This window comes from Candoia aspera, chromosome 1 (assembly GCF_035149785.1).
Source record: "Candoia aspera isolate rCanAsp1 chromosome 1, rCanAsp1.hap2, whole genome shotgun sequence".
Classification (NCBI taxonomy): Eukaryota; Metazoa; Chordata; class Lepidosauria; order Squamata; family Boidae; genus Candoia; species Candoia aspera.
Window position 1 is genome coordinate 55,589,183 of NC_086153.1, and position 24,039 is coordinate 55,613,221.

At 47.4% G+C, this 24,039-nt stretch overlaps 1 protein-coding gene across 5 annotated transcripts in view; it reads right to left on the minus strand.

Moving 5' to 3' along the window:
• LCLAT1 (lysocardiolipin acyltransferase 1) overlaps window positions 1–24,039 on the minus strand; it is a 106,712-nt gene that overhangs the window by 26,649 nt on the left and 56,024 nt on the right. The window contains exon 6 of one of the 5 annotated variants that reach the window (XM_063304416.1): window positions 22,443–22,564. The exons of the other annotated variants lie outside the window; for them this stretch is intronic. Coding sequence (XP_063160486.1) covers window positions 22,443–22,564 — 122 coding nt within the window. The remainder of the gene's footprint in view (window positions 1–22,442; window positions 22,565–24,039) is intronic. 5 annotated transcript variants of the gene reach the window in all.

A 24,039-nucleotide genomic window follows, 5' to 3' on the forward strand; every position in this document is an offset into this window, starting at 1 on the left:
GCCTTCTTACCACCATCTTTCTCTTCTCCAAATCTTATGTTTGAGGTTAGTGATCATCTCATACTGAACAGCAGTTACCATGGGGTATCTATCAAAGATATAGCTTGGGATGAAGACTTCATCTGCAATTTTTTCAGAGTTGTGGTATGTAGTTTTAACACATGCTCCCTTCTACAAATCCATCAGAATGTCCTATAAACAGCTATTTTTTTTTAAAAAAGGAGTGTCTTTGAGATTAAATATGCCCTTGACTAAGCATGAGATCCTGAGCATATACAGCATGTGCTTCATTTGCCAGATAGTCATGGAACTGTAATAATATCAGCAGATGCATAAAATGGAAGTGGAATGTAAGGATAACATTGGAAGAAATGGATGTAGGTTGGATTGGATTAGATACAATCTGGACTGGATTAGGCATAATCTGAATGTTTTAGACAAAAATCTAGGCGTAAAGGGTGTGTGTGTGAAGATTTTCATATAAGACTTTTTCTACAATATGCATACTACATAGCCTTTTCTAGGGGCTTGCAGCTGGTCCTTTGAGTTCTTTTGTCTGCTGATGCATAAGCAGATGCATAAGCATGGTACCTTAGGTCAAGATCAATGACAAAGCCCTCCACCTCCTGCCCCCAATTACTAAAATTTAAAAAGACTTTGGCATTCTCTTAAGACCATTGCAGTGCTAAGCTTAAAAAGTTATTACACTTGTCTTGAAAAATATTGGATGCTGGGTTACTTTTTCATATATAGGATTTGTTCAGCAGAATAGTTGGTACCTTCTGGGTCTTTCTTCCTTGCTTCATGTAATTTAGTATCTCTATCTCTATCCCAGAACACAATTGGTCAAATAAATTTGGGAAATGAAAAATGTTCTAATAATACAGCTGTTTTGTAAGAGCAAAATTGAATTAAAGTTTGTTTTCCAAACTCTTTATTTTGTGATATATATTTAGAGAGGGCAGGGAGAGAGGGAGACAGAACCATTTCTGGCTCCAGGGTAACATTTTCCCAAGCATCTCTGCCCTTTTCGTTTTAACTTTTCAACTTTGGTATCTATGGCAACGTGTAACCAGAATAAATATGCTAATGCTTTTAAAAACTCCTCAGTAAAACCTATCAGACTGAAAAATGTGAGTCACCTCAGAATAGGCCAAAATATGTGCAAACTGGGAATAAAAGGGAAGGGAGAAAACGATGAGGCAGATTCTGGCTTTTCAGCCAGAGTCAGCAAATTAAATCAGTGTCAGTATGTAGGACAAGAAATGTATCTACACGTTTAGGATAGAAATGAAAAGCGCACACAGTGCTAAAGCAGCAAAGTAAAGCTTTAGATTTCACACATCTGAACTGGCTAATCAGCAAGGAGAGAACCACATTCTTTAAATGTTCATTGGCAAAAATGTACTGAGTGAGCATGATTGTCCTCTAGGGGCCAGTACTGTTGTACTGAAGGAAAAGGCAAACATTACTCTGAATAGAACTGCTAGAGAAAGGCAGAGCTTTCCCTCCAGTGAATGTGCAGATCACAACAGACCATTGAAGTCCAACCACATGCAGTAAGGGAGGGTTCCTAGTTATAATTTGCAAATATTAAGACGAGTTCTGCCATATTAAGACGGGTTCTGTCAACAGCTATCTTTTGGATCTGCACTGCACATAAATTACTGTAAATAACCTGTGCACAGAACACTTTTTAAGGCCAGGGACACTGTTTACAGAAAAGCAGGGAAGCAATTCAGACATTCATATATTGCATATCCCAGTAATCCAAGTTCAAAGAAATCTCTTAACTGTAAAGTAGCAAGTTAAACGTTTTTGAGTTCAATTATAAACCAATTATAGCCAGGAGGTGTTATGTATCTTACTTGCTTTCTCCTGCACACCAAAATTCCTGTCATTTGCTTTTTCACAAATGCAAAGTGAAATGTTCTCCAAGCATCATTTTAAATCCCTTTACTTCTAAGCTGGGCCTCCTCCCATAGGAACTTTCCTGTATAATTCGCCGTGCGGGACGCAGGTAAGCAAGCAGCAACTTTACCAAACTCGGTCTGATACAGAGTTTCACTTAGAGCAGTGTTTCTCAACCTTGGCAACTTCAAGATATGTGAACTTCAACTCCCAGAATTCCCCAGCCAGCCATGAGAGCTGGTCCACATATCTTAAACTTGCCAAGGTTGAGAAATACTGCTGTAGAGGTTATAGGTAGGAGCCTGTCCTTTCCCTAAGGCATGAGAAAGAAGTGAGGTGCTTGTTTTCCAGAAGAGGTCCCGCTGATTCTCTGGATTGAATTCTACAAGTCCCCTAAAAGTGAACTCTGTTCTAAATAAAACATACCCCTAGACAGATCTGCCTCCACTTTCTGGCTCTCAGAGCATCAGAAAAGGGGGCACATGCCTCATCTCGCCAAAGAGAGCAAAGCAACTTACCATAATCTTTTGTAAAGAGGATTTCAGCAGCAAAGCTGGGATTCTTTTTCCCCTTTCTACTTCTAAACTGTACCTAGCCCCTGCAATTCTTATGATAGTTGCAGTAGATCCACTTCTAGCTTAACTTTAATACTGGGAGTAAAGAGGACAACAGCTTTCTATGAATAGTAGACACTCTGTATTTCTAACTTCTTATGATTTCTTGAAGCTGAGCGAGGAAAGAAAATATTGGGAATGATCAATCAATTAGATTGGGGATTAACAATTTATCAACTGATTATTTCAAGAGGAGTATTGTATATTGTAATTTAGTTTCATATATAATTTATATTTCAAAAAAAGGTAGCATTTTGTTTTGAACACTCTCCAGTTAAATTTCTTCTGAGGACTTTCCTTTTTTTTTTACATATAATGTTTTATTAAGGATTTTGATTACAATAGTAAAAACTAATACAAACTACAATTACAGAAAAAAGAATAGTAAGAAAGAATAAAAAGTGTAAGAAAAAAGAGAAAGAGAAAAGAATATGATAAAAAGAAAAGAAACATATAAAGAAGTGACTTCCCACCTTTATTACAACAAGTATAGACAAATTTAGTAACTCTTTACCCCTTATATGGTTACAAACAGATATCTCTTCATCCCATATCCCATTCCATAAAACATCAACTTTTCAATCCTGGTTTCAGCAAAAAGTCCCTAAAGGGATGCCAGAACTTGGGGGGGCGGGGGGAGTCTTATTTTAACCTTGATCAAATAAACCAACTTTACATTCCTTCCTTTTACTTCTAACAATCTTAACCTTTAGTTCATTCAAATATTGTCATAGGATGTGATTTCTCTTCAATTCTTCTTCAAGGGTTTAACAAGCCTCTTTTGTAGATCCAGTAAGAAAACAATTTCCAGGTCATTCTCTTGGTTTGTCATTTGTATTTCCCCTTTAATTTTTAAAACTTCAGCCAGTTTCTTCTGTATATCCAATAAGGTATCCTTTTTCAAATCATTCTCTTGGACTATAGTTCCACTTTTGGTACTTTCTCTGTCTTGTCAGACAAAATTTGCTCCACATCTGTCATTCCCTGATTAACATCTTTTGGACATAATCTATCCATAGAATCAGACTTCATTACTGACACTGTTAATATTGTAGCCACTAATTTCTGGCTCCATTCTTCAAATATATCCTTTAATATTTTCAGTGTTATAACGTTTTGTGTCATTTTATAAGTCACAATTAACCGACACCAAAAGCAGGCTTGTATTTTTTTTCCTTTTATTTAGAACCTTTAGTACCCTCTAGTGTCCAGTTTCTAAAATCATAAAGTTGCTTATCTTTGTTATGAACCAAGACAGCTAAAATAATTCCAGTTCCCGCAAGAAGCTTTTTATTTTTTATAATTAATTCCAAAATCTTATAGTAAAAGTCAATATTCCAAATTTAACTGGACCCTTAATCTGTTTGTAACTTTCTTAGATCAAAATCGTATTTAGCTTTTTGCTTTTTATTTCAAATTGTTTAAGTTCTTGAGGTTGTAATTAATTTTTCTTTTGTTCAGAATTGAAGCTAAACTCATCTGGGAACTTTTCAAATTTGTCATTCTGAAGGCTTCTAATAGCTTTAAGATGGTTAACAGGCAATTTCTGAAAGTGATTAGAAAGGGAGGCTTGTGAACTTAGTATCCTTTAGAAGGCTCCAATGTGGTTGAATGCAAGATGGCTGATCCCTTCATTTCCCAGTGCTCAAACCCCTGTGGTCTCCCCACGAGGAGCAGCCAACCGGAGCACATGTGGGCAATTTCCCATCCTCTCCTTATCCAGTGAGGTTCTGAAGAACTGGTCTACTTACCAGTTCTTTGGTCTTTGCCACGGTTGCTGGCTCCCCTTTTGCGGAGACGTCTTCAGTTCACCATGCCTCCCCTAGAAGTCCTCTTCTAAGGTCATTCCTGATGATGTTCTCACACTGCACATAACTATTTCATGGCTACTTTTGTTTGTACTTACTGATTCCAAATTATTTTCTTCTGTACATAAGCATATAGATGGTTGCTGGAAAAGCAATTCTGGTATTTCTCACAATGGATCCGACTGCATTTTATTATTGTTGTTGCAATTGTTCATTGTTCAGTCAATTCCAATTCTTCATGTTGCAATGTACATTATTTCACCAGTTTGTCAGTAGCTGCTTCTCTATGTTCTTGTGACCTCATGCTTATGTCATCAATTACAGAATCTAGCCACCTTGTCTTCTGTTAGCCTCTTTTTTGATTGTCTTCTATTTTTCCAAGCATTAGGATGTTCTCCAGTGATTCTTGCGTTTACATTGTATTCAAAATATCTAGGTTTATAAGCTTAATAATAACAACAACTTATTATTAGTGCTTTCAGTAAGCAGTCTGGTTTTATTTCATCTAGTATTGAATGATTTATTCTTCTGGAATCTATGCTATTCTAAAAATATTTCTTCAGCACTATAATTTAGAGGCATCCATTTTTCTTCATTCAGTCTTTCTGATGGTCATCTTTCAAAATATGCTGTTCAATCAACACATGAAAAAGTCCCTGAACTATTACTATTATTACTGACAAATGCTAGAATGAGCTATAAAGAGAAAAGAGCAATTATTTTATTTATTTTTTAAATTTCTATTACATCCCATCTCTCCCAAAAGGGGGAGTCTGGGCAGTTTACAATAAAATCAAAAATTTTAAAACCATATAAATTACAATATCATAAACCAACAGATAAAAAGAAAAGAGATATAAAATCCAAGTGGTGAAGATCTTATTCATTGAGGAGAGATCTATGGTGCTAGCCAACCCCAAGAAGAACTGGTGCCCCTCCCAACCCAGGCGAGGTGGCAGAACCAGGTTTTCAAATTCTTCTGGAGAGCCGGAAGCGAAGGGGCCTGCCTCACCTCTGGGGGCAGAATGTTCCAAAGGGCTGGTGCCAGTGCAGAGAAGGCCCACCTCCTGGACCCCACCAGGTGGAATTCCCTTATCAGTGCAGTTCATAGCATGCCCTCTCTGCATGACCGGGTGGGATGCGTCGATGTTATCAGGATGAGACGGTCCCTCAGGTAACCTGGTCACGTGCCATGTACGGCTTTAAAGGTCATAACCGCCACTGTGAATTGGACCTGGAAGCAAACTAGCACCCAGTGCAGCTTGCACAGCAGTGGTGTCACATGTGCCGATCTTGGGGCACCAATAACTGCTTGCACAGCCACATTCTGGACTAGTTGAAGCTTCTGGATACTCTTCAAGGGTAGCCCCATGTAGAGAGCATTGCAATAGTCTATGTGGGAGATGACCAGGGCATGAGTGACTATTTGGAGGGCCTCTCAATCCAGAAAAGGGCATAACTGATGCACAACACAGAGTTGCACAAAGGCCCTTCTGGCCATGACTGCCACCTGCTCTTCGAGCAGGAGCCATGAGTCCAGAAGGAAACCCAAGTTATGTCCCAGGTCTGAATGGGGCAGTGCAACCCTATCCAGAACTAAAGATGGTAACTTCCCCAATACAGAGGAGCCGTCAACCCACAGCCACTCCGTCTTACCAGGGTTCAGTTGAAGCCTGTTGTTCCCCATCCAGACCCCCACAGCCCCCAAGCACTGAGAGAGGGCAGCCACCGCATCACTTACCTCACCTGGGAAGGAGATATATAACTGAGTATCATCAGCATATTGATGATACCTCATCCCATGGTGACGGTTGATCTCACCCAGTGGTTTCATGTAGATGTTAAATAGGAGAGGGGAGAGAACCGAACCCTGCGGGACACTGCACAAGGCCGAGGGTCAGATCTCTCATGTCCTATTACCACTGATTGGGACCAGCCCTGGAGGAAGGAGGTGAACCAGCATAAGACTATGCCACCCACCCCCAACTCCCTGAACTGACCCAAAAGGATACCATGGTCGATGGTATTGAAAGCCACTGAGAGGTCAAGAAGAGCCAGGATGGATGCACTCCCTCCATCCCGCTCTCGTCAGAGATCATCCGTAAGTGTGACCAATGCAGTCTTTGTCCCATATCCTGGCCTGAAACCTGACTGGAAGGGGTCTAGATAATCCGTTTCATCCAGGATCCTCTGGAGCTGCAACATCACCACTTTCTCAACCACCTTCCCCAAAAAGGGGAGTTGGGAGACGGGACGGAAATGGTTCAAAACAGTAGGGTCCAGTGATGGTTTCTTGAGGAGGGGGTGTACCAGCGCCTCCTTGAAGGCTTCTGGAAACACCCCCTCTCTCAAAGATGCATTAACCATTGCCTAGACCCAACCACATGTCATCTCCCGTGCTGCCTTCACCAGCCAGGAAGGGCATGGATCTAGATGACATGTGGTGGCATTTACAGTCCGGAGGATCCTGTCCACTTCCTTAGGTCCAACAGGATCAAACTGTTCCCAGATAACATGGTAAGTACATTCCCTCAGCATCTCCTCAGTCTGTGCCTCATGCTTAGAGTCCAACTTAGAATGGATCTGAGTGATTTTATCCTGCAAAACCTCAGAAAACTCCTCCGCATGGCCCCCTAGGTGGATCACTGAATCCCCCTTACCCAAGAGGGATCAGGTAATCTTAAACAGGGCCATCAGGTGGCATTCTGCAGATGCAATAAGAGCGGAGAAGTATTGATGTTTTGCCACTCTTACCGCCACAAGGTAGGCCTTAATAGCGGCTCTAGCTTGTGTTCGGTTGGCACTGCAGATCTCTCTTGATCCTCTTCAAAACCCGCAACTCCTCCGTAAACCACAGGGAGTGCCAGGTCGGATGGGGCAAGAGAGGTCACACAGGCACAATCCTGTCCAAGGCCCCCACCGCCTCCCCATTCCAGGCTGCAGTAGGACCTCTGCTGGACTGTGCAGTAGATCCTCAGGTATATCCCCCAGCTCCTTCTGAATCCCCATAGGGTCCATCGGTCGCAGGGGGCGGAGCAGTCGAATGGGTCCTGCCTCGCTGCAGAGTGTCATGTTCACTGTTTCAATGTATAGTATACATTGTAACGTTTCACATGCCATGGCGCTGACGTGCGTTTCTGTTTGGGAGGGAGCTGCTGTGAAACCTTGTACCAAGCTCTGTATCTGTGTTCATTACAATGGAATGTGTTTGGGTTATGTTCTCTGTTCAAGGACTTTTCCCGCAGACCATCAGAAACCGTTCGGAGCACCTGGGATTGTGAACTTGGGAAGATTCTACGGGGGGAGGGATCTCATTTATACCGAGGGTTTTTAGTTTGCATTTGGCACGCTTTTATCATTCTCAGCTTTCTCTGTGATCCTGCATACTATTCTTTAATAAATCAGATATCTTTGAATTCCTGCTCACGAGTCTGATAGTGTTTTAGAATAGGCAACCATTACATAAAGCTGAGAAGCCACCGTGAGACTTTAAAATTCGTAGTAGCACCTGTTGGCAATCCCTTGGTAATTCTGGGGATCCCCTGGATGACCTATCGAAGCCCATATATAAACTGGGAACACAGAACTGTGATTTTTAAAGATGGGTTTTACCAAGCTCCTACAGCAGAGAGAGCTGCACGTGCGGGGGTTGGAAGGGCTGCGGCCGCCATGCAGCGCCCTAACTTGGCACATTTAGAAGGCTTGCCCAATCGATACCAAGACTTTGCAGACGTTTTTGGGGAAATGGAAGCAGATCAGCTACCCCCCCATCGGAAAACTGACTGTGCGATAGAGTTGGTTCCCAACGCTCAATTGCCCAAGCCAAAAAAATTATCCAATGACTCAGAAGGAGCTTGAGGCATTACGGGACTTTATTGACAAAAATCTATCAAGGGGGTTTACTGAACCTGCAAATTCCCCAGTTGGGGTCCCTGTGCTATTCCGGGAAAAGAAAGATGGCACGCTTCGACTCTGTACAGACTATCGGGGGTTAAATTCCATCTCAATTTGCAACAAGTACCCTCTTCCGCTCATGAAGGACATGTTAGCTCACTTGTCTAAGGGCAAGATTTTCTCCAAGCTCGATCTTCCTGAAGCCTATTTCCGCATTCGCATACGAGCTGGAGATGAGTGGAAAACTGCTTTTAATTGCCCATTGGGTTCATTTCAGTACAAAGTCCTCCCTTTTGGGTTGGCAGGGGCACCCGGAATCTTCATGCAATTGATTAATGAAGTATTACATGATCATTTGTTTAAAGGGGCTCTGGTTTATTTAGATGATGTTCTCATTTACACTGAAACCGAGGAGGAACACGAAAGCCTCCTCAAACAGCTGTTACGCAAGCTTAGAAATGCCAAACTCTATGCCAAACTTTCCAAATGTGAATTCCACAAGACCCAACTTGACTATCTGGGCTACAGGGTGTCTGACAAGGGCATTGAAATGGACCCTGCAAAAATCCAGGCAATTTTAAGTTGGGAATGTCCCCGCACCCGGAGGCAATTGCAAAGTTTCCTTGGGTTCAGTAATTACTATCGCCAATTTATCCAGGGGTTCGCTGAGATTGCTTTGCCCCTCACTGATTTACTCCGTAGCAAGGGCTTAGGGGAGACCCGCAAAGTAAAAAACCCTGGGGCAGTGTCGAATTGGACGCCTGAATGCCAGGCAGCATTTGAGAGATTAAAAACCCTTTTCACTGCTGAGCCTATTCTACAGCACCCTGATCCTGAACGCCCCTTTGTGGTCCAAGTTGATGCTTCTGACTCCTCAGCTGGGGCTATATTGTTACAGAGAGATCCTGAAAATCACTTAAAACCATGCGCTTATCTGTCCAGAAAATTTTTTGAAACCGAACACCGGTGGCATGTTTGGGAAAAGGAGGCGTTTGCTGTAAAAGCCGCTTTGGAAGCCTGGTGTCACCTCCTGGAAGGCGCTAAATGCCCTTTCGAGGTTTGGACCGATCACAGGAATTTGGAAGCCCTCCGCACTCCCCGGCGTCTCAGTCCTAAACAAATTCGGCGGGCTCAGTTTTTCAGTCCTTTCAACTTCCAGTTAAAATTTATCCCAGGAAAGAAAAACTATCTGGCTGATGCTTTGTCACGTTTACCTCAGGATTTTGACCAGGGGGCAGATGTGGTTGGGACTGTTCTCACTGAGCCACAACTGGGTTTGGTTGCTCTCACTCGGAGCCAGACCCGTACGCAAGCAACCCCGCCCCCAGCCCAGTCTGGGAAGTGGAAGGTGCAAGTTCCTTGTCAGTTACAGAAAGACTTTCTCCAGGCACTGAAATCTGACACTTGGTTGCTAGCTAATAAAGACACTGTTTCCTTCAAAAACGGTCTGGCATGGGTGGAACACCGCCTTTATGTACCCGAAACTTTAGGAGCTGAGATTTAACAGCGCTCCCATGATGATAAACTTGCTGGGCACTTTGGTTTTGTCAAAACATTACATTTGGTTTGTTGTCAATTCCGGCGGCCTACCTTGAGACGCAATGTAAAAGACTATGTGGTTTCCTGTCCTGTTTGTGCCATGTCAAAACGTAAGGGGGGGAAACCACAGGGGCTTCTACAGCCCATGGACAGCCCATCCCGTCCCTGGGATGAGATTTTTATGGATTTTATTGTGGATCTTCCTCCCAGTCAGAAGAAAACTGTCATTTGGGTTGTAAAATATTTTTTTTTCCAAACAAGCACATTTCATTCCATGTGCATCCATCCCGTCAGCCCCGCAATTGGTGCGCCCATTTCTCATCCACATCTACCGCCTCCATGGTAGCCCCTCCCGTTTGGTCAATGACTGCAGGATACAGTTTACTTCCCAGTTTTGGAAATCATTTTTAAAATTGATTGGCACCAAACAAGCGCCATCCACGTCTTCCCATCCTGAGACTGATGGTTCTACTGAGATTTTGAAGTCCACTCTTGAACAATTTCTTAGAGCATACATTAACTACCATCAGGATGATTGGGTGGAGTTACTACCTTTTGCTGAAGTGGCTTACAACAATGCTGTACATCAAAGTACTGGGCAAACCCCTTTTCGTGTGGTTTCTGGTCACGACTTTGTTCCCATCTCTGAACTATCACAACCCCCTCCCCAAACATGTTCTGCCTCTGACTGGGCTATTAAGCTGGCTGATTCCTGGCCGGTGATTCAACAAGCTTTGGCCGATGCCCAGGCTGCCTACAAGTTTCAAGCCGATAAGCATCGTTCCTTGCAACACGACTTCAAGATTGGGGATCAAGTGTATCTATCTACAAAATTTATCAAGTCACCACAACCCTCTAAAAAACTTGCTCCCAAGTTCATTGGTCCTTTCCCTGTTGTTGGTCTTATCAACCCAGTTACTGTTAAATTGGACCTGCCTCACAATTTGAAACACTTGCACCCTGTTTTCCATTGCAGCTTGCTCAAGCCTGTCCACCACTCCTCCCGCTGGCATCCCCAACCTCCTCCTCCTGCTCCGATCATGATTGATGGCCAACAGCACTTTGAGGTCAAGGAGGTCGTTGATTCTCGCAAGCTTCGAGGCGCCCTCCAGTATCTGGTCCGATGGAAACATTTTCCTCATCCTGAATGGGTGTCTGCCTGCCATGTTAATGCTCCTGATTTAATTCGCCGTTTCAACCTTGCTTATCCTTTAAAGCCTGCTGCTTAGTGTTTTCTTTCTTTTGGGGGGCAGTATGTCATGTTCACTGTTTCAATGTAGTTTATACATCATAACGTTTTACATGTCATGGCGCTGACGCGCGTTTCTGTTTGGGAGGGAGCTGCTGTGAAACCTTGTACCAAGCTCTGTATCTGTGTTCATTACAATGGAATGTGTTTGGGTTCTCTGTTCAAGGACTTTTCCCGCAGACCATCAGAAACCGTTAGGAGCACCTGGGATTGTAAACTTGGGAAGATTCTATGGGGGGAGGGATCTCATTTACACCGAGGGTTTTTAGTTTGCATTTGGCACGCTTTTATCATTCTCAGCTTTCTCTGTGATCCTGCATACTATTCTTTAATAAATCAGATATCTTTGAATTCCTGCTCATGAGTCTGATAGTGTTTTAGAATAGGCAACCATTACACAGAGTGGGGCAGCACCAGAGAATCTCAAGGCCACCAGGGCATGATCTGACCATGACAATGGGGAGAGATCTAACTCTCCCCTCAGATAACATTGCCACTAGTCCGACAAGAAAACCAAGTCTGGAGTGAGGCCACTGCCTCAAGTCAGGTCCCAAATAATCTGGGACAGGCCCATGGCCTCCATGGTGGCCATGAACTTCTGAGCCGCCTCTGACGCATGCCCCAGGGATCACAGGTTGAAGTCCCCCAGTACCATAAGCCTGGGGAACTCCACCACCAACCCCGAGACCACCTCCAGTAGCTCAGGCAGGGAGGTTGCCACGCAGCAGGGAGGCTGGTACAGCAGCAACAGTCCCAACTATTCTCAGGAACCCAACTTGAAGAACAGGGTCTCACAACTGGCCACTTGTGCAGCAGTGCCCCTGAAGGCCACTAGAGACTCTCAGATCACAACCGCTACCTCTCCTCCCCTACACCAGTGTCTCGGCTGATGCCACACCTGAAACCCAGATGTGCACATTTCTGAAAGGGCTACCCCCCCTTCTGGGCCCAGCCAGGTCTTGGTAATACATGCCAGGTCTGCCCCCTCCTCTGTGATTAAATCACATATGAGAGGGACCTTGTTGTTGACTGACCTGGCGTTAAGCAGCAGCAGCTGGAGGCTGGGGCCCTCAAGGATCTGCTGACCAGGGCTTGGGTCTGAACATGGAAGGCCAGAACACGCCATTGGTAACAAACACCAGGGGCATCTTCCCTAAAGATGGCCCGCCCTCTGGTTCCCGCCATAACATCCCCAGCCCATCACCACCTCAACAGGGTGACCCGCCCTACAGCCCCCAGAGTTTCCAGGCCCAGTTGCCTCCAATCCTGGACCTCTGGAAACCCTGGATTGAAACAATGGTCTCCTCCCCCACGTGCACATCCTCCTACACAATCAGCCTCAAGTGATGGCAGCCCCCCCCCCCCAGTGCACCAGCTCTCACTCTCAGCACTGCTTGGGCCTAACCACCACACACATACTCACTGCACCCCCCTAGCCTCTCTCACTGATCACAGGGGGGCACCCCACCCACTCCTACCAACCCCCATCTCTCACTTTGGGTATCTCACTTATGTTATTTAGGTAAGTATCCTCTTACCTAAATAACATACAATCCTGGGCTCCCCCCGTGTCTCACACCCGAAGTGGAATACCCCACTCACACTGAGGGGACCCTAGAAACCCTCTGTCGCCTCCAAGTAATTGAGGGAGCAGCCAGTCCTCCACTCCAGCGCTCATTCTCCTTACTGCTGGGGTCTGCCACACCTGTTGGGTTCTTGCCTTGTTAAACTCCATGGGGTGTTGTGCCAAGCTGCTCCACCACCCACATCCCTTATGTCATCCGGCCGGCCCCTCCGCATTGCCAGAGTCCACCATGCTGCCACGTCCCACTCCTCAACGCCAGGACTTGCCACCTCAGCAAGGCTGATTCTCCACTGGTCCTCAGGGAGGGGCTTGCAGGGCTCGTCTCCAAACCACCAGGTCCACCAGGCCTGCCGGAGGTCCACTTTTATCTCATTATGAATTATCTCATTCATAAGTTATTCTCATATTCCACTGTTGAGAATCTGAAACTATCTGCACTAGGAGTACAAAGTTTCAATTTTTAAATTTGAACCACTTCAAAACATCCAGCTTTTAGTTGAAAATGTTTTTTCCCCCAAGTTTGGAGCTATTGCCAGATAAAACCCCTTCCAAAGTGGTTCAAACAGCCCATTTTGAAATGCAAAACAGCTGCTTCATAGTCAAAACAACTGTTTCAAATATGAAAGGCAGTATTTTGATTTCAAACTGTTCATATTTAAAATGTTTGCCTTTGTTTCTTTAAACTTATCACCCCTCTCTTTGGAGAAGCTTATCAGCTCTATCAAATGATACATTTCCCAGCCTTCCCCTTCTTCTCAATCCATTCCTTCCACTACTATCCTGAATGCATATGTAGACTGCATACACATTAGGGATGCTTATCTTGCACCGAATAGTGTGAACATGCTTTGAATAACACTTGTCATGTTCACTGTTTCAATGTGCACTGTACATCGTAACGTTTCACATGCCATGGTGCTGACGCGCGTTTATGGTGGGAGGGAGCTGCTGTGAAACATTGTGCCAAGCTCTGTATCTGTGGAATGTGTTTGGGTTATGTGGTCTACTCAAGGACTTTTCCCGCAGACCATCAGGAGCCGTTAGGAGCACCTGGGATTGTGAGCCTGAGAAGATTCTAAGGGGGGAGGGATCTCGTTTGTACCGAGGGTTCTTTAGTTTGCATTTGGCGTGCTTTTTCCATTCTCAGCTTTCTTTGTGATCCTGCATACTATTCTTTAATAAATCAGATATCTTTGAATTCCTGCTCATGAGTCTGATGGTGTTTTAGGATAGGCAATCATTACACACTGAGCTTTCATTATACTTGCTTTACAGTCAAAACAGCTATTTCAAGTATTGAAGAGCGTATTTTGATTTCAGAATGTTCACATTCAAAATGTTTGACTTTGGTTGTAAAGTGCCAAGTCTGTTCTGTTCTTATGATTAGCAAGGAATGCTGCATATGGCACCAGTTATGACTAAGGCCAGTAACCTACTTTTCTGATTAAAAGCTTAATCTCTTTAAGTAACATAATGCAATATACAACATTACCTCACTGCAGGGGTGTTCCAAGGCTCCAATATAATATTAGTAGCAGGCATGTGCAAGGGGAGGGACAAATATGTGCATCATGATATCATCATGCAAAGATAAAGTGGTCTCTCAGTCCTTCCCTCATAACCCCTACTGCATCCTCCGACAACTCCTTGGAACAGCCTATTTGTTGTTTGTATTACTGTTTGCTATTATGTTTCACTGTTATGCTGTGAGCTGCCAGGGTTATTGTATATAACATGGGTGGCCATATAAGTTTTTTAAATAAATAAATGGACAACCACTGCGCTAGCCAATTTTCTAAGAAATCGTCACTGGCACTATTGGAAATAGGTAAAGTGGCAACCTTGCACTCCACTTTTCTTCCTTTAGTACCTTAACCAACCAGGAAAAAGTATTGGCTAAGGTGAAATTACGTTAACAATGACAGCTACTGAATTAATAAAAATTCAAGTCTTTATTATATATATCAACGTTAAAGTACTAAAAGGGAAGCTGAAAGAAGAAAAGGAGAAATGGAAAAAAAGAAGAAGAACATAGCAATGACTTCTGGAGACAATGACTTATCTCAGCCACTGATCCTTCAGTCCAGGAACATGAACACACATGTACATGTTCTGAACATGTAGAGAACAAGGACAAAACAATGCATCACAACTCATTTATGAAGTGATTTTTCATAAAATAAAAACAACATTCTGATTCACTTCTAGTTTCCACTAGTCCCCAAATGGTTATATTTTCTTAGATATCCAACCCAGCCTCTGCTTGCTTAGCTTTGAGCTAGCCTGGAAATAAATGGTTCCACTTTTCCCATAAAAGAAAGAAGTCAAAATTAAACATGGGACTGGCCTGCCTCCTTTTTTTAAAATCTCAGCAGAAGGACAACCTTCCCATTCCTAATTCATTGCTCAGAGTTTTGATTTTCCCAGGCTTTATTATGTCTGCTTACCACCTAGACTGACAAATTAAGTTTTCATTTAATTCCTTCATGTCTGAACCTCCTGGGATGTCGTGCGCTGCCTACCACTGAGTGAAACACAGACACTGATTCAGGGAAGAGCAGGTTCAGGTTTATTTCAGCGTAGTGCTAGACGAGAAAAGAGCTGAGAGTGAAGGGAGCGCGCCGGCGCGGAGTTTAAATAGCCCGCGCCGGTCAGCGCCCCCCCCCACTTTGGGTTGCGTCATCCCCCCCTAGTCCTGCATGCTTCCATGCCGGTAGGTGAAGGGTTGCAGGGCCCCTGCTGGTGCCCCGGGCTTCGCCCATAATCGGTTTCTTTCTCCGGCCGGTGATTGCTGTCAGCTGGGCGATCTCCGTTGTGCTTTGCTGACAGCTTCAGGTGTGCCTCGTGATCCACCCTGTCTTTGTCTTTCCTTCTTCCTCTTTTGTGTCCTGATGGCTGGGTCATCCGGCCGGGGTCATTCCCTTCTCCTCGAGGTCTGTGTCTGTTGTTGTGCGTGCTTTGCTTATCTTAATTCCTTTCCCCTGCTTCCTAGGTATTGTCATGTGTGCGTTGTGCTGATGCCATCAGCTCAACGGTACTCATGACATACTGCCCCCCGTTCGAATAGTGCCCCCCCCCCGGCATTCCGGTTTTCCCCGGGAGAGCTGTCAAAATTTTTTTTTTTTTTTTTTGAATTTCTCGCCGGAGTGTTTTCGCCCCTCCCCGTTCCGCCCTCTACCTCGTGTCCATCTTTTGGGTGTGTTCCGAGTGCGCATGCCTCGACCACACCCTGGGAGTGCGCATGCCCCGACCACACCCTGCTTGTTCGTGCTCAGTGCATCGTGGGTAGAGGCGTGGCTGGTCGGGTGCTTTTCAGCTCCAGGTAGGAACCTTATCTTTTTGTATTGTGAGTTCGTATTTGTCATGTGTGCATCCTGGGCGTTTGCCCCCTGGCGATGCACTTGTGACCAATCGCCTCTCCCTAGTGGGCCAGGGGTGGGGGGAGGGTGAGTCCCGGGGGGGGAGGAGGTCTACTCAAGCCGCGGGCTTGGGGGGCCCTTTCCCCTGGCGGCGCGGCGGGTGGGGGGGGAGGCCCGAGGGGGGAAGGGTGTTCAAGAGGCCGGTTCGGCTTGGCGCCCCTTTGGCTTGTCGGGGAACCTCCTGTGGAATGCCCGGGTCAGGTCTGGCGCCTTGACGTGTTGCGCCGCCACCCATTCTGGGTGGGGGAAGTGTTTCCACCTCACTAGGTAGTGTAGTGTTCCCCGTTGACGGCGAGAGTCGAGTATTTCTCTTACTTCAAAGTGTTGTTGGCCGTCGATCATCACTGGGGAGGGCAGCGGCGTGCTTGGGTGCCATCGAGAGGTGGTTGCAGGTTTCAGGAGGCTGGTGTGAAATACCGGGTGGAGTCTCCTTAGATTGTGCGGCAGGTCCAGGTGTACTGCCACCGGGTTCACTATCTGTGTCACTCGAAGCGGCCCGATATACTTAGGCCCCAGTTACTTCGAGGGTTGAGGTGATTTCAGGAATTTGGTGGATAGGTAGACCATATCCCCTGCCTGGAACGTTGGTTGCTGGCGCCGGTGCTTGTCGGCCTGTTCTTTGTAGGCCGCCTGTGCTTCCTTCAGCGCTGCCGTGATTATTGGCCACGATTCCGCTATCTTCCGTCCCCAGTTGCTAGCGTCCACTTGGGGTCCCGGGGGTTGCGGTAGCTCCGGTATGGGTACGAAGTCGCGCCCAGAGACTACTTCGAACGGGGTTTTCCCCGTGCTCGTGTGGACGGCATTATTGTATGCGACTTCTGCGAACGGAAGCAGTTCGACCCAGTCGTCTTGGTGGTAGTTGGCGTATGAGCGTATGAATTGTTCCAGGGTGGCATTGAGGATCTCTGTGGCTCCGTCCGTCTGGGGATGCCAGGCCGTGGATAGGGCTTGTTGGGTCCCAGTCAGTTTTAGGAAGGCCCGCCAGAATTTCGAGGTGAATTGTGTGCCCCTGTCAGTCACCGCGCGTGCGGGACATCCGTGTAACCTGTACACGTGTATAAGGAAGAGTTTGGCCAGTTGCTGGGCGGATGGGACCGGGATGAAGTGGGCCTGTTTCGAAAAGTAGTCTTTCACCACCCAAATGGTCGTTTTCTTCTGGCTGGGTGGGAGATCTACTATAAAATCCATGGAGATTTCCTCCCATGGGCGGGAGGACTCTGCCACCATTTGTAGAAGTCCCGGGGGCTTACCTGGTGCCCGTTTGGCCATGGCGCATGTCGGGTAGGACGCTACATAGGCCTTCACGTCCCGTCTCAGCGCGGGCCACCAAAATTGTCGTCGTGTTAGATGCAGGGTCTTTAGGAACCCAAAGTGTTCCGCTTGCTTGATGTCGTGCGATCTGCGCAAGATCGCCTGGCGTTGCGAGTCCGGGACATATATTCTGCCTTCCCCCCATGCTAGGTCCTGTGCCATCGTCACCTTGTCGGGGTTTGCTAGTAGCCAGGGGTCGGTTTTGAGGGCGGCGGTGAGGTCCGCGCGTGTGCCTCCTGGCAGTCGCGGGTGGCGCCGTCTGGTCGCTGGTTGGCCTGCCGTCGGTTGCGACATGGGGTTGGGCTGCTTCTGAGCACCGCTCCGGGTGGTCACAGCCATCCCCAGCTGGGAGGCGGATAGGACTGTCCCGATCATATCTGGGACGGGCTCTTCATCTTGGGGCAGTCGGGAGAGGGCGTCAGCCAGGAAGTTCTTTTTGCCCGGCATGAACTTCAGTTGAAAGTTAAAGCGGCTGAAGAATTGGGCCCATCTGACCTGTTTCGGGCTGAGGCGTCTGGGCGTCCGGAGGGCCTCGAGGTTCCGGTGGTCTGTCCAGACCTCGAATGGTTGGGTAGCTCCTTCCAGTAGATGCCTCCATGTTTCTAGCGCCGATTTTACTGCGAATGCTTCCTTCTCCCACACGTGCCAGCGCCTTTCCGTCTCCGAGAATTTCCTCGACAGGTAGGCGCATGGCTTCAGGATTCCTGTGGGGTCCTTTTGGAGTAGTATGGCCCCCAGGGAGAAGTCTGAGGCGTCGGCTTGGACCACGAACGGCCGTTCTGGGTCCGGGTGCGCGAGGATTGGCTCCGTGGTGAACAGCGCTTTCAGCCTGTTGAATGCGGTTTGACACGCGGGAGTCCAATTTAGTACTGTCCCTGGGTTCTTGGCGCGCTGTGTGTCCCCCACTCCTTTAATTTTGAGGAGGTCTGTTAGGGGGAGGGCTATCTCCGCAAACCCCCGTGCGAATGCCCTGTAGAAATTCGCGAAGCCGAGGAAGCTTTGGATTTGGCACCTGTTACGTGGGCGTTCCCAATTCACCACCGCCTCGACTTTTGTGGGGTCCATTTCTATGCCTTCCCCGGAGATTCGGTACCCCAGGTAGTCTAGGCGTGCTTTATGGAATTCACACTTTGAGGGTTTGGCATAGAGTTTTGCCCTTTTTAGCTTCTCGAGGACTTGTCTGACTAGGGTTACGTGTTCCTCGTGCGTCTGGGTGTAGATGAGGACGTCATCTATGTAGACCAGGACTCCTTTGAACAGGTGTTCATGCAGTACCTCATTGATGAGCTGCATGAACACTCCCGGGGCCCCTGCTAGTCCGAATGGCAGCACTTTGTACTGAAAGGCGCCTAGGGGGCAGTCGAACGCAGTTTTCCATTCGTCCTCCTCCCTGATTCGGATTCGGTAGTACGCCTCGCGAAGGTCCAGCTTGGAGAATACTCTACCCGTGGACAGGTGGGCGAGCATGTCTTTCACGAGGGGTAGGGGGTATTTATTGGATAGGGACGCTGCGTTGAGGCCCCGGTAGTCGGTGCAGAGCCGTAGGGTGCCGTCTTTTTTCTCCCGGAATAAGACGGGCGCTCTAACCAGTGAGCATGCCGGCTCTATGAAACCCCTATCCAGGTTTTTATCGATGAACTCCCGGAGGGTTGTCATCTCCTTCGGGGTCATCGAGTAAATCTTCGGCCTGGGTAAGGGGACATCGGGAAGCAGGTCAATCCTACAGTCCGTCTTGCGGTGGGGGGGTAGTTGATCTGCCTCCGCTTCTCCGAAGACCTCTGAGAAGTCAGCGTATTGCTCAGGTAGGTCTTCTGGGGTAGCTATGTTGTCCTGGGCTGCCGCCTCTGCCCGTCCCACTGTGGGGTTGATCCTGCCCACCGGAACTGGCCCCCGGTACACGCCGTCGTTGAATTGGAAGGTGCGGGTCTTCCAGTTAATGCGGGGGTTGTTAGTCGCGAGCCATGGTATTCCCAAGACTACGATGGGCCGCCCTATGTGGGTTACCACGAACGATGTTCGTTCGGTGTGGGTGCCCATTTGGAGGGTGACCGGCTCGGTCTGCATTGTGGCTGGTTTCCCTCCCGCTGTTGAGCCGTCCAGCTGGTGGAATGCCAGCGGCGTGGGGAGGGGGAGGCAAGGTAGGTCGAGCTTGGCGACTATGTCGGGGTGGATCAGGTTCTTGGAGCACCCCGAGTCCACTAGTGCCGCGGCCGTGGTGGCTCTGTTGCCAACGGAGAGCCTGATTGCCCCCATTATTATGGGGCTTTCGTCGCTCTATGTGTTTTGCGCCCCTGTCCCACCACCTGCCTCGCGGCGCGTTTTAAGGCAGGCGGGGAGCATTTCCCACCGGCTGGTCTGGGCCTTCGGCGTCCCCCCCCCCCCAAGTAAGCGTCCCAGCCTTCGTCCGGTGTCGCTGTGGCTCCGGTCATCCGGCGGTGGGGGGGCGGCGGTGGGTTGGTTGGTTTGAGCGCCGTTTTCAGTGCGGGTTTGGGAGCGCTAGTTAGTGTTCGGTTGGAGAAGCAATCTGCCGTTTTGTGCCCCATTTTTTTCGCACTTACCGCAGGGCCCGTGAGTAAACTTCTTCTTTTGATACGTGGGACCGGCCGGCCCCAAGTGTGGCGCGGGTACCTTTGGGCTGCTGTTTGTTTTGTCCTCTGTTGTCGCCATTAGGAAAGTGCGGTGCGCGTGTTCCGCTCTCCCCGCGAGGTGGATCCAGCCTTGCAGAGTCTCCGGGTCGTCCCGGTAGAGTGCCCATTGGAGTACCTCGCGGTTGAGGCCCCTTTTGAACATTTCTAGCAGGGTAGTCTCGGACCAGTCGTTGATCTTCCCTGCGAGGGCTTTAAATTCGAGGGCGTAGTCCGGGACAGTTCGTGCGCCCTGTTTGAGGCCTTGGAGCGCGCTTTTAACCCTCTCCTTGGCTAGCGGGTCCTCAAAGTAGTGCTTCATCTCAGTGATGAAGGCGTGGAAGTCAGAGAGGGCGGGGGAGTTGGACTCGTACATTTGGACGTACCAGTCCGCCGCCCTGTCTTGTAGTTTGATCGCCACGGCTGCGATCTTGTCCGCTTCTGAGTTAAAGGAGTGTCCGTGCCGCCCCATGAACTCCCTGGCGTTTGTGATGAAAAACGACAGTTTCGCGGGGTTCCCATCGAAGAAAATGGGGAAGTCCTTTGGGGCCCGGGTGTTTGGTGAGTTCCCTCTTCTCGCTTCCTGACCCATGGCTTTGTCCACCTGGGACGCGTGCTGGTTAGCATTTGGCCTATGGGGGTGCGAAGACCCGTTCGGGGTTTGGATCGGGGTGTGTACCTGCACGGGAACGTAGTTGTGAGGCATGGAGGACATCAGCGACTGCAGCATGGCCCCGAGGTCCCTTAGTTGGGCCTCCATGGCCACGAGTCTGGCTTGCGTTTCTCGGTCCGAGATCCGCGCCGCAGTTGTGGTCGGACCTGTCGGCGTTTCCGTAAGGTTGAGCCACCGGTGGGGTTCAGGCGTTCCCGTCCGCTGGTCAGCTTCCTCGATTTGGAAGTGGATCGGCTGGTTTGCCTCTCCGTCCTCCACCGCGCTTGCTGCAGTTGGGCTGAAGCTCCACGCCTGTGGCTGGGGTGCGATGTGGAGCGGGGAGGTCTCCGCGGGTCTCGGGAGGTATGTTGCTCCCTCCCGTGGCTGGGACACCTCTGCCTCCCTCCGGGGTTGGAGCTGAGGCTCGGGGTGGGCCGGGAGGGTGTCCGTGGCTCCTGGGGTCCGCGTTGCCTCTGGCCTCGGTCGGTCCTCCTCCACTTCTCGCCGTGCGGCTCGCCCGTCCTGGCCGCGATGCGTCGGCTCCATCACCCTCCGCTCGTGTTCTTCTCGCCGTCTGTTCCTCCCGCGGCTCGTTGTTGTCCGGTGGGGCTTGGCGAGGCTGAGTTTATGACTCTCAGCTTTATGTCGTGCGCTGCCTACTACTGAGTGAAACACAGACATTGATTCAGGGAAGAGCAGGTTCAGGTTTATTTCAGCGTAGTGCTAGACGAGAAAAGAGCTGAGAGTGAAGGGAGCGCGCCAGCGCAGAGTTTAAATAGCCCGCGCCGGTCAGCGCCCCCCCACTTTGGGTTGCGTCATCCCCCCCTAGTCCTGCATGCTTCCGTGCCGGTAGGTGAAGGGTTGCAGGGCCCCTGCTGGTGCCCCGGGCTTCGCCCATAATCGGTTTCTTTCTCCGGCCGGTGATTGCTGTCAGCTGGGCGATCTCCATTGCGCTTTGCTGACAGCTTCAGGTGTGCCTCGTGATCCACCCTGTCTTTGTCTTTCCTTCTTCCTCTTTTGTGTCCTGATGGCTGGGTCATCCAGCCGGGGTCATTCCCTTCTCCTCGAGGTCTGTGTCTGTTGTTGTGGGTGCTTTGCTTATCTTAATTCCTTTCCCCTGCTTCCTAGGTATTGTCATGTGTGCCGTTGTGCTGATGCCTTCAGCTCAACGGTACTCATGACATGGGATGAGATTTCTCTCTATTCAGTACAGATGGTATCAAGTGAACTTGGCTAGGGAGGACATTCCAAAGTTATGGAACAGCCACTGGAAAGGCTAACATCCAAGTTGCTACTCAACATACCTCAACATAAGAGGGCACCCAAAGCAGAATTTTCAAATATGAACTTGGAGTAAGGGTAGGAATATGTTAGCAGAAGCATTTGTTTAGATACTGTGGCCCCAAGCCATGAATATCAACACCTTGAATTGGGACCAGAAATGAACTGGGAGCCAAAAAAGATAAATTAAAAATTGGTGTAATATACTCAAATTGCCCAGTTGCAGTCAGTACTCCTGCCACAGTGTTTTATACTAACTGAAGTTTAGGAAATGTTTTCTAGGGAAGTCTCATGTATATTAAATTCTAAATGACAAATTACTAGAATAGAAATCACCATAGTAAAGCTATCTTTATCCATAATAGGGCCATAGCTGGTTCAATAGCCTGAAAAGGTGAAAGGTGTTTTGGGCCAGAGAGGCCATTTGTATATTTATTTATCAATCTGATGCCATCCTTTGGCAATTTAGAATGGAATTCTAATTAAATGGAAGCATCCCCAAATCTTATCTGTTAGGGTTGCAATCCCATTCAAAACAGGCTAAACACCACTCACCTGGAGATATAAATCATTAACTAACAGCACCTCTTTCTTAACTGGACTGAACTTCAGTTTGCTGGCCTTCATGCAGTCCATTACCACAGCCAGGCACTGTTTCATGAATTCCATTGTCTCACCTGGATCCAGTGAAAAGGAGAAATAGGGCTGGGTATCATCAGTGTACTGATGATGCTTTACTCTAAATTTCCAAATGACTTCACTCAGTGGTGTTATGTAGATGATAAACAGTTTCAGGGGAGAAAATGGAATACTGCATAACCCTACAGTATAAATGCCATGATGTTAGTCTCCCCAAAAGAATACTATGGTCCATAGTATCAAACAGGGGATTATTAATTAAATTAATAATTTTAAGCTGATGGCCAATATTTTTTTTCCCAGGTATGGTCTCACTATGGTATCATTTAATGCAGCTGTTTATAATCCTTCTTATAGGGAGCAATATATAACCCAGCTAAATCCCCATTCCTATTAATATGAGGAGCCATGAGAGCAAGGGTTAAATAAGTATGTGGTTAGCTGAACCAATCAAACAACATATCCACATCCTCATGCCTTAAAAGCCAGAATGACATGCATCCAAAGAAATCTGATCAAGCAGACTCTACAGACTGAACTACCACAGCATAACTACCAGACTTTTATATGATCTCTACTGGGCCAGATCCTAAAGGCCGAAAATCACTTCAAAAAGATCCACTGGGTAATGTTGGAGGAGAAAAAATGTTCCTTGTCTCCCTCATCACCACAACAGTGTTGGAAGACCTGAAGGACCTCAATGGGGGATGATTCTCCTGGATAAAATCTATCTATGAGGTTGCTAAGAGTTGACACAAACTCGATGGCACATAATCAGTCAAAAAATTACGATACCACCACAAAGTAGGCTCAATAACAAACTTTTTCTATTGTTTGATCATATACAAGACAAGTTTTCCTCATTCTAGTCATCTCCCAGCTTGCTTCATCCCTGTTCAATGAGATAAGATTTGGTAAATAAGGCCTGAATAGGCTCTGCGACATGTGAGATGACACAAGAAAGGTGTCAACTGCTCCAGTCATCTGTATATTTCATGGGGCAGCCAAATCTTTAACAGAATTCCATACACAGTAGCCAGAGCTTTCTGGAATCCATTAGAATCTATTAACTCCCACAGACAGATCATTTTAATAGTTCCCGCACCCCTCAGAGAGGAATAGTTACTGCAAGCTTAAATCTTAACATAAGTAGTCTGATCTCGACAAAGGAAAAGATATAAAATGCCATACATTCAGACCTCTATCCTTCTACCCTGCAGGGGAAAAAAAAACACAAATCCAGAATGTGACCTGTATTGGACAACTAACTCAGTGAAACAGAGCTATGGTTGTTATAGTAGCCATGATGTCCTGAGCAGCTTTCATCAAGGCAGTTCCAGCATAAATGCTGAAATGCCCCAAAACTAACATTCTTCTAAGGAATCTACAATACTAGTCTGAAATTGCATCCATGAGGTAAGAAAACTATTGGAAAAGGGGATGAAGGACACACCATCAGAATCTTCAATCTCTGTCCCAAGTACCCAATACAGGATACAAATGCTTTAGATTG